The 14,116-nt window shown below is 37.6% G+C and overlaps 1 protein-coding gene across 4 annotated transcripts in view; it reads left to right on the forward strand.

Annotated features, from left to right (window-relative positions):
* LOC121876227 (espin-like) overlaps positions 1–10,980 on the forward strand; it is a 66,925-nt gene extending 55,945 nt beyond the window's left edge. For 3 of the 4 annotated variants that reach the window (XM_042381245.1, XM_042381255.1, XM_042381227.1), the window contains 3 exons: positions 1,234–1,412; positions 2,171–2,364; positions 10,647–10,980. In XM_042381245.1, coding sequence (XP_042237179.1) covers positions 1,234–1,412; positions 2,171–2,364; positions 10,647–10,956 — 683 coding nt within the window. In that variant the 3' untranslated portion in view covers positions 10,957–10,980. Of the gene's footprint in view, positions 1–1,233; positions 1,413–2,170; positions 2,365–7,066; positions 7,139–10,646 lie in introns of all 4 variants that reach the window. The other variant, XM_042381236.1, reaches the window with a different exon arrangement.
* The last annotated feature ends 3,136 nt before the right edge of the window (positions 10,981–14,116 follow it).

Below are 14,116 nucleotides of genomic sequence, written 5' to 3' on the forward strand. Positions count from 1 at the left end.
AATTTAAAACCATTGTTACGAGTTCGCTCCTAGTTGGATAGTTTGAGTACCTTTGTTATATCACTTTTGTTTAGCCCTGACTTCCATTTATAAACCTCGATCATATCGCCCCCTCACTTTACGCCTCTCAAGGGAGTGCAAATTAAGATGCTTTAACCTGTCTCTGTACTCAAGGTTCCTAATGCCCGGGATTAGTTTTGTCATTCTCCTCTGAATTCTTTCTAGGGATTCTATATCCACTCAGTAATACGGTGACCAGAATTGAACTGTGTAATCCAAATGAGGTCTCACAAGCGCAAGATATAGTTTTAGGATGACCTCGCTAGTCTTGTAACTAACACTCCTCTGTATGAACCCAACTACTGTACTGTACTTTGTTAGCCTTGTTTCGAACAAATACACATTGTTTACTTGTTTTAAGATTTCCACGTATGATTACTCCTAAATCTTTCTCAGTCGGATTTCTCAAGTCAACTCCGTGCTTTGTTATTAAAGTTGAGTTGGTTGGGTTGCCATACAGCAATTTTTTCCTCTTAAAAATTGCTGTCTCTAGAACGAATGGCTCCCTGTCCCTGCTGCAAAAATGACGGCAACTTTAAAACTACCCACATACATTCTTGGGTACATCCAAGGTGTCATCTGCGAATCAAAAATTCACGAATTGTAAGGGCATGCTGACTTTATTTAAAGTAACTTGAGACTAATACTGTACACTGTATATGCTTAGTGGAGATACTGGTAATCTGCTAACCAATTGTGTTTGGGCTACTCTCCCTGCTGAATTAAATCATCTGGTGTTAGTCATTAAAATATTAAAAATGGCATCCCCATATTGAAGGAGTTAAGGAGTATGATATCAATAGCTACTCCTCTACTTACGACATACTCGACCTACGACCACCCGGACATACGACCACCTCAGTCGTACCAAAAAATTTTCAAATTACGTATTTTCAAGTCCCAACGTTTGTGATTGCACTGTGTACTGACAAAAAAAAATTTTAATTCACTTTAAAATGGCTGGCAAGCTTAAAAGTGAGAGTTTTGTGGTGCTGAGAAGAAAAAAAGACACCCATTTTAAATTTTCTATGTATTATTTAAGCATTTCCGACTTACAGCCTGGATTTGGGTCCCTAACCCCGTCATAAGTCGAGGAGCAGCAGCTGTATACTAGTTAAAATTTATATATTTTTTTATTATACTGTTATGGCTTATGGGTATATTTTCCAACAGCACCTGAACCATCTTTTACAACTGCCAAGAATGATGTTATCGCTGAACTGAAGATGGGTGTTGATATTCCCGGCATCAAGAAACTTAAATCAGAACGCGCTAAGGAGGAAGAAATTCATGTTAAACTTGAAGAAAAGCAAATAAACCGCCAATTCTCTGCCACAAACTTTGTGGATCAGGTGAGTTAAGTAACCTCAAACTATTGTGACGGCAGAAGGGTAAGTTCATTTACAATTATCATATCATATAGGATATGTAAATTGAATAAATAAGTAAAATTATATATTTATGAATCTGGTATTGCCCTTATTTTGTTATAAGTACGTAATGCAATATTATCATCAATGACTTGCTCAAATATTCTTACTCGTTTACTAAGTTATGTACAGTATGGCTTTTCATGCAGTCACGGCAGAATTGTCCTAAAACATTTCCAAACCTGAAGTGCTGTAGAATGCTTTCATAAATATCAAATTACCATTGTGTACCTTGGCATAGTCATAATTTTGTTGTAGTAACATAAGAGAATGTGTGGCACTCGACCCTCTTACTTGAACGATGTCAAATTTGTAAATTGTAATCACAAACTTTTTCCTTTTACAGTGTGTAGTTAAAAAAATAATCATTAACCACATTGTTCGGGGAAGCTTTACCAAAGAAGAGGTACAGGGAGTGCTTTAAGGGATTTTGTACCTCAGTTTAATCTTTCAACATTTCTCACAAGAAACTTTAGCCAAGTGATCTCAATCTCCATTAATTATACATTTTTAAAGCTCTATATAGTTATAGAATGGTTTGTGTTTATGTATTTCTGTATTAACTGATTTAGTAAATATATGGATGTTTGGTAGCTGTTTGGTGGACCTTTAAGAAAAATATTATTGTACCCCCCCAACTTTGTTTTGTTTAAGATTACTAATTCATAATGACAACACAGGTGCCTGAGGTGGACAATGCAGGAAATCGGATCCCAGAATGGAAGCGCCAAATGCTCGCCCGGAAGGCTGCAGAGAAGGCCAAAAAAGAAGCCGAGGAGATGAGGCTACAGGAGGCTGAAGAGAAGCGTCTACAGTCCATCCCTCCTTGGAAAAGACAACTAATGATGCGAAAGGACGATGACGGCAGCAAGCGGTGAGTATGACAACGAGTATACCATACTCATACAGTATGGTAATAGACACAATAACAGACTAGCAATAGATAAGGTATTTGATAGATTAAAAGCATGAAATTTAGAGTAGAATCCCAACTTATGACTAAAACCATTGTTCTTGGATTATACTGTACTGTACACTTAACCTTTTTAGTGAAGAGCATTATACCTGTACAGTACTCTGGAATGAGGTATTTTATTTATATTTTTGTCCAACTTTTATAGAGCAGTCTTAGTGGACCAGTCTGTCAAGCCAAAAAAAAACTTTTTCTTGATGCCATCTCCTTCCATTGACATGTTGACATTGTGGTGGTGGTATGAGAAGGAAGCCATGTACCTAGTTAATGGTTTAATGACACTGTGGTCTGATTACTCAAATGACTGATTTTGCACTGGCCTTCCTGATTGACATTGCTTTACATTTATCAGATAATCTCCCTTGTGTTACCAACTTTCAATCACATTGGAATATTTCACCACTTTTTGGTACATCATTTTTCAGTACAGAGCTTACAATAGTATTGTAATACTGTACTGTACATATCCCCATGCTGTTTTTCCATTTGTAATGTAAAGTATTACATTAGAGTGTTTCATGCATGAATAACTAAATTAAACCATACTTGAGGTACTGTACAGTTAGGGAAATGTGTTTCTACACCCAGTGGTAACCTGTGTCTCCAAATGGCCAACCTATATGACCTATAGCAAACCTATCCACCAATCACGTCCGTCGTTACACGACCAATACCCACCCATTCATAAATAGTGATACTACTATTGTGACGTTGCTGTTTGGAGACACGGCTTACCACAGAGGATGTAGGAACACATTTCCACAACTGCACAACCCTATTGAAAAGAAATTAAACAGTGACCAAAAAGTGATGATAGCTGCTATTCCTTGTACATTAGTACTGTATGGGGTGCTTGTTGGCTGCATGGTTGTGGTTATGTGAGACAGTAATGTACTGTACTGTCTCCTGGTAAGGTTGTAGTTGCTGGTTAATTCCACTTATTTACTTTGTCATTTAGGCAAATCTACAGTAAAGAAGAACATTAAACTCTTATTTTAACCTAATGTCCTGGTTATTAGAAAGTAATTTTGGTAATGCAGGACCATAACCATATATTTGAGTTACATTACAGGTCCTCAGATAAACACTTCCACTGTCACACTATATTTTGGCCCCATTCTTCTGGTGTTCAGAGTATTTCTTATACAGCACAGGTAAACCTCGAGATATGATCGGGTTACGTGACTGAAAAACCCATCGCTAGGTGAATTATCGTAGCTTTATAACGTGGGTTTCAATGGGATACGTTCCCAGCCAGTTGGGGCCCCAAGCACACATGTATCACCGACAAAAAATTCCTACAATACTACTACCAGTACATACATCATATTGTATAAGTCTGGTCATAATCACATGTCCCCTATGAGGCTAAGGGGACTCTTGAAGGTGGAATGGAGACATCAGTCTGACTCCCATACAGCCTCTGGGGAGTATCATGCTTTTTAACAATGTCAAGCTTCTCCTCCAGAGACATGTTTGTCTTGGATGCCTTGGCCTCCCCAGACATTTTCAAAGTTACACTGCTCACTTCATAGTCACAATAACAGAGCAAAAGCACCTGTCACAAAAACAGATCGAACGATGATAACAAAAACAATGATAGCAACCGACACTGCTCACATTTTCAAAACAACAGTCGACGCACCTTAGTCACAAAAACACAGAAAATATTACTTCACAGTCACCATAACACAGGTTAGTGCTGTCCTCTCACTATATAAGAAAAAACACTGACGATAAGTACAAAGTACGATGCTGTCTGATAATCGTGTAGCAATACAATTGCAGGTTTATGATCAACAAAAAACCAAGGGGAGGCCTGTAGTGCACAGGTTGGCCATGTGGCAGTGCGTCGGTAGACTTATAAGTGAAGGTAAAGCTGCGTGGTACTTAGGATTAAATATTGTTTCATTATAAAATGTTACTGACTGGACATAGTAAAATGTAATTTGTATTGCTGGAATCCTTGCATGACGGCAATTAATTTAAGTATAAATAACCCATAGTTTACACTAGAGAACAAAATATCCGACCAATGGATATCAATGGATATTTGATGGATATTGTTAAAGCGAGTTGTTTTGATCGTATATAGTGAGATGGTGTTACTTTATAACCATCGTTAAAGTGAAATATTGTATCTCGAGGTTTACCTGTATTTACGTTGCTGTATAAATATCATAATATAGCTACACCTTTCTCTTACTGATAAAAAAAACATTATTTCCTTTATGAAACTATAGGAACTGAGTGAAGATTTTAATAGGTTGTAAGTTTAGTAAACATTTAAACTTATATTTTCCAGTCACAAGTTTCTTTACTTGTAGACTTGAAGAAATATTATCATTAATACAGAACTGTAAATAAACTTTTTAACATTCTAAATATTCATAATTTTCAGAGAATTTAATAAACACCAATAAATACATAAATACAGTGTTATTAAGGGAAGATTCTTTGTCATGTAGAATGGATTCTGGCTTGAGCTGTGAATCAAGTCACTTGTGCACCTCGTAACTTATATTCACTGTAGTTTTTACGAACATGCGTACAGTAGTGTTATAAGTCCCTGTGATTGGCCGTATTTTACAGTGCAGTACTTGCCAAATCATCTTAATGTGACCTCGTCAAATTAAACTAAATGCATAGAAATCAGGTTTCCTTATACAGGCATACTATTATATATACAGTACATTGTGTGCTCTATATTCTCTAATTCGATATTGAACTTCAGAGAATCTAACAAAACTCTGTACAGGAGTAGACGCACACATACACATCCTTGTCACACTAAAGTCCTTTCCTGTATCTGTCTACTGTAATAATTTCTCTCTTGTTTTTACTTTTTGACTTGACTGGTATTAGGGTATACGTATTTGCAAGGTTGTGATTTTTTGGGGATAATTGGCTGTCAATGCTTTGGGATACTTAGCTGTTTGCTACTTGGCTGTCAATACTTTGGGATACTTGGCTGTCATTGCTGTCTGCTACTTGGCTGCCAATGCTATCTACTACAGGTACTTGTTATTGCTGTTTGCTACTTGGGTGTCAATGCTTTGGGATACTTGGCAGTGACTGTTATCTGCTACTTGACTTCAAACAGTGGCTGCAGGATAGCTACTTAATTTTATCAGGTTTGGTTAGGTTTTAAGGGATTAAGTTAGACAAATAGAAGATAGAACACACAGCTGAAGCAGCTCACGTCAGAACACTACTTGGGGTCACTTAATTTCATTTCCCTTCTGAAGAAAATATTCAAACAAAGTATTGTACCAGCTCTCAGCACCCGACCTTCCCTTTGCTGGGGTTCTCATAATTTGGTCCTCTTGTAAATATGGTGCGATACTATTTTTAATAAAGTAATGACTATAATCTTCTGCATAGAATCTGTGGGTGTGCTTACTCGATCAATTCACCACTAAGTTGGAGTGAATGAGATAAGTTGGTTGTTAGGTCTGCTTGTTTTACAGGTGTTTTTCTGCTTAATGCTACCTCAGCTTTAGGAAATCAAATGAGGCCTTATAAATACTTTTGCCATAAAATACCTTGATCACAAAATTCCTCGCATATTTACAATACATTAACAAGGTAAGTTTTCCTCTTGCTGATACAGTTTTATTTTTATACTCTAGTACAATAGAAATTACGACACTCATGCTCGATAATGACATAATTTGTCTAAGATTTCTACTTACAGCTTGGAACCACACACGGACAGACTGATGACAGTAGTGACTCACTGACATTGTGTTTTAAGTGTTTGTGTGTAGTCAACATCAATTGTCATGCACACAATGTTTACAGCCGGTACAGTAGTTTTGGAAAATTTACAAACTTTTTGCTAAAGTTTGAGACCTGTGCTTTGAGAGGGTTAATTTTATATTTGTTTCCACTGCAGATCTTCAGTTCAGTAATACAGATAGAGTATATAAAGAATGTAAAAAATATATATACTGTACTGTATATATTAAAATGTGTAGTGAAGAACAGCAGTCTAGATTGATAGATAGATATTTATCCAGTAAAAATTGTCATATACAGTAAGTTTACATTGATTCAGCATGTATATAGACAATTCAGGTATATACAGTATTACAATAATTATTTATAACATTAACATAGACTTCAACTTCAAATTGTCAGTCAAACAAATTAGTTTCTTGTGTAATCTCTGCATATATTATTTGCATTCAGCATTTTTTATGGATAAACTGTATGTTGAAGAAGGTCTTGGGCAAGGTTATCAGAGCATGTCTGTCACTTGCTCAAGGATGATACACATGGATATTTACACACTGCTACACTTCCTTGGTTTATTCATAGTTGGGGATAATATCCAGTAGTTTCATGTACTGTAAAAATATTCTTGTAAATTCAGATAAGGCATTATTATCCCAATAAAGACACTATTATACAGTACAGGAGGGTTTTCACATCAGTCATAGTACTTCACTTGTACAGGAAGAGTGTAGGATGGATGGGCATTATTTCATTTGTTCACACAAAACCAAGATGACTGGAAGAGTGTAAAAATCTGTTTGGTGTCATAGCTTATTCACTGGACCTGTCTCAATCCTTGGAATCTCGTTGGTTGTTGTTTCAGTGACCATCCAATCACAGCACGCACGCAGTCTCCAGTCCGCATCGCCCTGCACGTCAAGCACTAGATTCTAGAGTGAGTGGTGGCTATAGTTGGGCAAAAAGCATTGCTTTTATCTTGAAGGCTTCAGAGTTTTAATATAAATTTTTTCCTCAAGGTTATAGTTGTATGGAATTTGTGTACCAGTTATCTAGTGACTGGTTAACCAGGACCAGCATTTTCCACAACATTTTGATAATTGTAAAGAAGGAATGTTTGTGTGTTTGTTTGTTCTTTAATTCGGTCACTCTTCATTATACCAGAAGGCTTGAGAGTACAAAATAAAAAATTTATTTTTAATAAGTGTAACGTACATTCCAGAAGAAAAGCCTGAGCCCCTGACAAGTAATGTTGTGAATAAATAAGATGCTGGTCAAACCATGAATTCTTTACAGTATGATAGGTGCTATATACTCTTCAGTAGCAGAATCTATACTGTATTCATAACTTGCAAAACAGAATGTACAGTAAATATTCATCGTTTATTTATTAATACGATCAAAATCTTACATATTTTTTCCCATGTTCAGATTAGAGCATGCAGAATCTATAATAAACACTCGGAATCAACAACTGGCCTTCCCAACAGTTTTAAAAGTTAAAGACTTGTCATGTACACCCAAATCTTGTGGGACAAGAATGATTGTCATAGAATCTAATAATGTACAGTACAGCCCGTCTCCTCTGGACGTGGGTGATGGCATCTCGTCATTTTCTTTAAAAACTTTTGATACAGAATTATAGATTGTATAAACATATAAGTGTTAATACGAATATGACCGTTAAGATCAACAAATGTACTTGTACCCCCACGGCCGCATGTGTTTAATGCGTGTGTCAGCCACACCGAGATAAGGTGGGGTGAGCGAGTTCCTTGAGAAACACCAGTAACTCTGGTGCCCCGGTCACTTTTAAACCTGTGTGTGTAGTGCAGGCGGGTGTGCGCCCCACCTGGGGTACACATACATGACTGTCAGGGTTAATGAAGCCTTAGTTTTCACTTACCTTTTAAAGTTTCCAGTATTTAAGGGTTCAAGTGAGCACACCTAGTGAACATTATATAGTAGCACAAAGAATGTTTATCTGCATGTTATGCACAATACAACAGGAGGTACAGTAGTCAGGAAATGGATAAAGGAATAGAACTGTTCAAGCATACAGTACAGTACTCAAAAGGGAAAGATCATGAGGAGCCACAATAGACATATAAAAGTTAATTAATTAGGAAACAAACACATGTAATATATACAGTAAACCCCCAATATAACGGACTAATTTGGGGGAAGGTCAGTCCATTAAAGCCAAATTGACAGAGTGGCGGCTAGTAGAATAAACAAAGTCTCTCTAAACATTACTAACACGTACGGTACTGGTTGGTTGGAAGTGGTGGGTGGGGGAATTATGCATAATAATAACTGCTACACTGCCAGGCACAAGTGTACAGCTGACTTGTACATAATTGGATTTTTATAAATTTTTCTTGTAAAAATTAACTTGGGACACAATTATTCACTATAATATGAGAAAATCGTTGATATAAAGAGTGAGCATGTCAATTAAGTTGAATGCTACTGGGAAATTGTTTTTATACAAGTACAGGTAGAGCGCTGATTGGCTGCGAACATATATGAGTACTGCACATGACTCTCATTGGTGGAGAGACTAAACAAGCACGGCTGCTGTCAGCGATTCCTGTGTGTTCTGTCTTTTAACTTCTGCCTTGTACGAGTACAGTATAACGGATTTGCATATTTTGTTTTCTTTTTCTAGTAAAAAATAACTCCAGTAGAGGACCAAAGAGCTCTATAACGAATCAGTGGTATGCAGGGTAGCACTCAATGGAATAATACTGTGATTATTTGTGATAATTTTGATACAAATGGACCAGTCTGTAATTTCTTTACCACAATGAACCTCAGTCTGTTATTTTTTACTTTAACAGACCTGAGGCCATAATATATGAACCAAGTCCAAATGTGTCAATATTTATTAAAGCCGTGGTCCTTTGTATACGGTGTCCGTTATATTTAGGGTTTACTAAATGAAAAAAATCTGTGGACATCACTGCCCAACTGGAGAAACCACCAACTGAGCTGCTAAGTGAATGTATTCAAGCAAAACCTCATATTGGGGAAAGAAGTGTAATCCATTTATTTCTCCCTACATTAAGTACTGTACTTCAAAATGTTAGGTGCTCTTTAAGAAAGTATGGCAAGTACGGTACATTTGTAGGAACACGGCACAAATATAAAGAAATAGAAAGATAATAACAGAACGATTGGCTGCTTATAACATTAACATTACTTAGCATGATTTAAGACAGGAATGTAAAGGAGGATTTTTTTATGATTAAGTAGAGAGAGGTATGGAACTGGAGACAAATTTACCATTATAGGACATGATCAGTTGAGTGTAAAGTCGGGGACAAAAGTTCGCTCCCCGTGGTGAAACTTGAATCACGGGAATGAGTCTCCAAACTGACTTAATTACTGTTGTATCTCATTTGGGGTCAATACTGCTTCAGATTGGGAGAGAGCGAACTTTTGACCCTGACTGTACAGTAGGAAGGGCCAGGTAACTTACAATCTGGCCTCGGAGGAGTAAGGAGAGAGAAATTACAGTACGCTGAAAGGTGTGAGTAGGGGGAGGTGGGGGGACGGTGTCACTAACTATGAGGGAAGAATATACACAGAAAAAAAAATTTGACAGAAGTTGGTCCTTAAGTAAATTAAATGGAAAGAATCGGGTATGAGGTGGAGATTATAATAGTGAGGAAGGGGAAGCTTCAAGTGGGACTAACATCTCCTGTAATGCACACAGTGTTAGAGAGAGAAGTGACGCTTATAACAAGATAGTTCAATTTAGTACAGTATATGACATCTATAAAGCTGACTTCTCAACTGGCTGTTTCCATGCTGGTGCAGCTACTCTACCAATCTTCACTAAGGCCATGGACATCGGACAAGGGAGATGACGCTAACAATTTAAACAGAGTCTGTTATTGGCTACAGTACTTGTGTTAATTGAATATATAGTTTTTGTTCCTCTCATCACCAAACAGTATATTAAGAATGGTCTCAGTCTAAGTGTTACTGAACTGAGTTTGAGAGAACAGTCCGGTTCTTCATGTCAATTATCTTAATGAAAAGTAGTATCTCTGTTATTATTATTTTATGCGTTAATGAGACCAATCTTACGACACTTAAAAAAAATCTCTGCAGACTGAATTCACATATGACATGACAATAGACTTATGACAATACTGTATTACATTAGCTGTATTGTAACTACTATGGTGTTTTACAAATATTTTCTTCTCAATTGTGAGTTAACTCATGTGAAATTTTTAATTAAAACTGTCAACAAGTAGAATATAAAACAAAAGAAGGTACTGTACATCTAAATTAGGGAAAAATTCTTGAGAATAAAATTTTTACTGGATGCAGTAGTTGTAATTAGAGATGCCTACTTATTTTGACAAAAAAAAACAGAATAATACACTTAATTACACCTCTTGGATTAATTCTTAGCTGGTCATTTGCAGAGGCACTTTATACATACCGAAGGTTGAAGAGGTGAAGAAGATAAAAGTGGTGCATTCTCCCCAAGAAATAACTAAGGTGATAAAGAAGGACTCTGAGAAAGAGAACACAAAACCACTGGGGACTCACAGATCACCTCACAATGGTGTTTCCGTCCCACTTAAAGGGTCTTCTTCTAAGCCAGTTAATTCTTCAAACACCTCAGCCCAAACTCCTGAGGACTCGAGACAAGATGACAGTGATGAGGAGCCTCGTATGCCTTGGCGTACCAACCTTCGTAAGACAAATAGTAAACTAAGTTTACTAGACTAATACAGTAATATATATATATATATATATATATATATATATATATATATATATATATATATATATATATATATATATATATATATATATATATATATATATATATATATATATATATATATATATTAATGTTTATAAAGCCATATAAACCATTAGTCGTATAAAGCTTGGAATATGGAGTTATATACCACAATTCCAAAAATGGCATTTTCTTTCACATGGCACAGAATTATACGACTTTTGTACCATTTTTGGCTGATGCATTTATGTAGAAATTTACGTACTGTAGCTATTCTTAAAAATTACTTATTGTACTGTACTGTACTACTTCCTATATTCTATTTGTAACCAATCTGTCCTAACTCATTATAAAGCCATTATAAGCTAAGATTTTAATTTTGTAAAGACTAGTGTATCTATGTACATAGAGAAATATATATGTATTCATTGTAAATATTATGTATATGTACTGCATGACTGTAATAGCTATATATATGCAATATTGAAACAATACTAACATTACGGCTGATTCACAGTGCCATTTATATTGTAAATGGTCTTATCAAATTAACTGAGGACTTCAAGCAAATAATTGATACTGGCTAAAATTATACTTCTTCCACAGAAGTTTCTGTTTAGTAGTTTGATGATCTAAAATTTTGACAAGAGGGTTTAGCAACATGTAGTACCATGCAGCACTGCATGGAGCTTCAAATAAATACTTTATCACATATATTCTGGTTTCATTACTCACCTTACTGCTATCCTGGCCAAGCAGACTACCAGGAAACCAATCGTGATGGCTGGTGGGCTCAGCAATCTTATTCTCGGCTAATTCATGTGCTGTTGTAGCATTACACCATAGGTGTCATTGTCATATAGAAAACTTTGCACCTTTACATAAGTTATCCATTGAACAGTAATTGCAATTGATTTCCCAACGAATTAGCCTTCAGTCTGCTAGGCCAGGAATTCTTGGCCTAGTGTGTAAGAGTGTAGAGACTGGCTGCTTACACCTGGCAAAGATGTTCTTAGTTTTTGATGCTTACATTACCCCACAAAAAGAATAACTCTGCAACAATTAGGATAGACAGTGAAGTCCACAAATTAATAAATTGTGACAAAGATTTACCATGATGAGACACTACAGACACAAAATAAATGTCAAGATTAACTACAAACATAAGAAATAAAGAACAGTAGTTACATGTGTTTTACCCAGCATAGATTCCATTTCAAACCATATCTCTCGTCCTATTCTTTAAGTCACTACATTAATTTTATGATGTATAGAAGCTCCTTATGTCAGCCATTGATATTAACAATTACAACATGAGAAGTAGTGCCAAGGGGGCCCTGCCGGGGGCGACAGCACCCCCCAGGGCCCATGCCAGGGGCTGTGGCGTCCCCAGGGGCCCTACCCAGGTTGGTGGCGCCTAGTGGCAACAGCGTGCCCCAGGGTCTCTCCTTAGGGTAGTGGCGGTGGTGCCCCCAGGGGCTCTCTCAGGGGCGGCAGTGCTCCTAGGGGCCCGCCCAGAGGCGCCGGCGCCCCCAGGAGCATATACAACACCAGGGGTCTTGCCAGTAGCGTTGGCGCCCCCAAGAGCCCTTCCAGGGGCGGTGGAGCCCTCAGGGGCATTAATGCCCCCAGAGACCCTCCCAAGGACAACGGCGCCCCCAGGGGCTCTTGTTAGGGGCAGCGGCACCCCCCAGGGGCGGTGGTGCCCCCAAGGGCCCTCCCAGGGGCGGTGGCGCCTCCAGGGGCCCTCCCTATGGGGGGTCAGCGACCCCAGGAGCCCAGGCAGGGGCGGTTGGGCCCCTAGGGTCCCTGCCAGGAGCAATGGCACCCTCAAGGGCCCTGCCAGGGGCCCTCCTAGGGGCAGCGGCGCCCCCAGGTTTAATTTGAAACAACCACTTTTTTAACACACTTGCCAAAACTATGATAGTATTCAATATAAAACACAAGTGAAATTACAGTTTTTAAATTCGTATTCTATGAAAAAATCAGTGGCGGGTCAGTCGTCAAGAATTAGTAAGGTAAATGTTTACAACACGGCTATCACTAGAAGTTGCTTGATGATTTTCTTTATTTTTGCTATACTTATTGTTTTGATGGTTTTAAGTACTATAGTAAAAAAAAAACGACAACTTTCTATAATAATTTTAAGTATTTGGGGGGGGAATTTTTTTATTTACTCTATCCTACAATCTAAAATTCCTTGTTAGTGGGCAGGGCATGAAAGACGAGGGAAATTACGGGATAAAAACACGACGAACACTGATGTTTTGGCATTAAAATTACATCTCAAGGTGCATTTCAAATTCCCAAATTATTTGCTTATCGTAAGTCAGTCAGGCTTCACCTAATTCCCCTCCCGCCGCCATTGTAGGGTTTCCTACAATAAAAGTGCGATTTGGTTTATTTTTTTGGTACACACGATAATGCAGGGTCATAGCCAGCCTTGATGGCACCCAGGGCAATGGCTGAATTTGGCGCCCCCCTCCTTTTACGGCTCCCCACCACCACTAACCCTCCACTCCCTACAACCCCACTTCCACCGCAAATAATTATATCAACTAAATTTTAATTCATGTACATAATGTAGCATAATAGTAAATAAGGGATTGCTAAGACAACCAACAAACAACCCAGAGGAGTGAGTGAGTGATGATAGCACTGAAGGAAATGTCTAGCGAGAATCCTAGGATAACTGAAAATCACACAACAATAACACATACAATGAAAATCACATAAAAGAAAAGCCACTAAAATTAACTTTCTACAATAACCAGAGGCACAGCCCAGCTTGTCTTGTGGACTGTACAAAATTAGGCAGTGTCTTTATTATTATTAAAAACATTGTACATTATCCTACTGAATCCAGTAAGAAAGGTCAGTAGGCAAGCAAGCGAGAGAGAATCCTATGAAAAATAAGGTAAATTTACGGTGATATGATTAAATTTGGCAGAACGCACTGTCCAGCTCCAACACGTGACGAAAGAGTAATGAGTAGGATAATGACGGCGACGCCTCTCGGCAGCTAACAGACACAAGGAGCGCCAAACGGGTTGCCAGTCACCACTAAAACAATGTTATATAAACACTTTTCAAGTGTCAATAATATATATATTTAATACCCGGTATTTATAAATTGGAGATTAT

This window comes from Homarus americanus, unplaced genomic scaffold (genome assembly GCF_018991925.1).
Source record: "Homarus americanus isolate GMGI-L3 unplaced genomic scaffold, GMGI_Hamer_2.0 scaffold33468, whole genome shotgun sequence".
NCBI lineage: Eukaryota > Metazoa > Arthropoda > Malacostraca > Decapoda > Nephropidae > Homarus > Homarus americanus.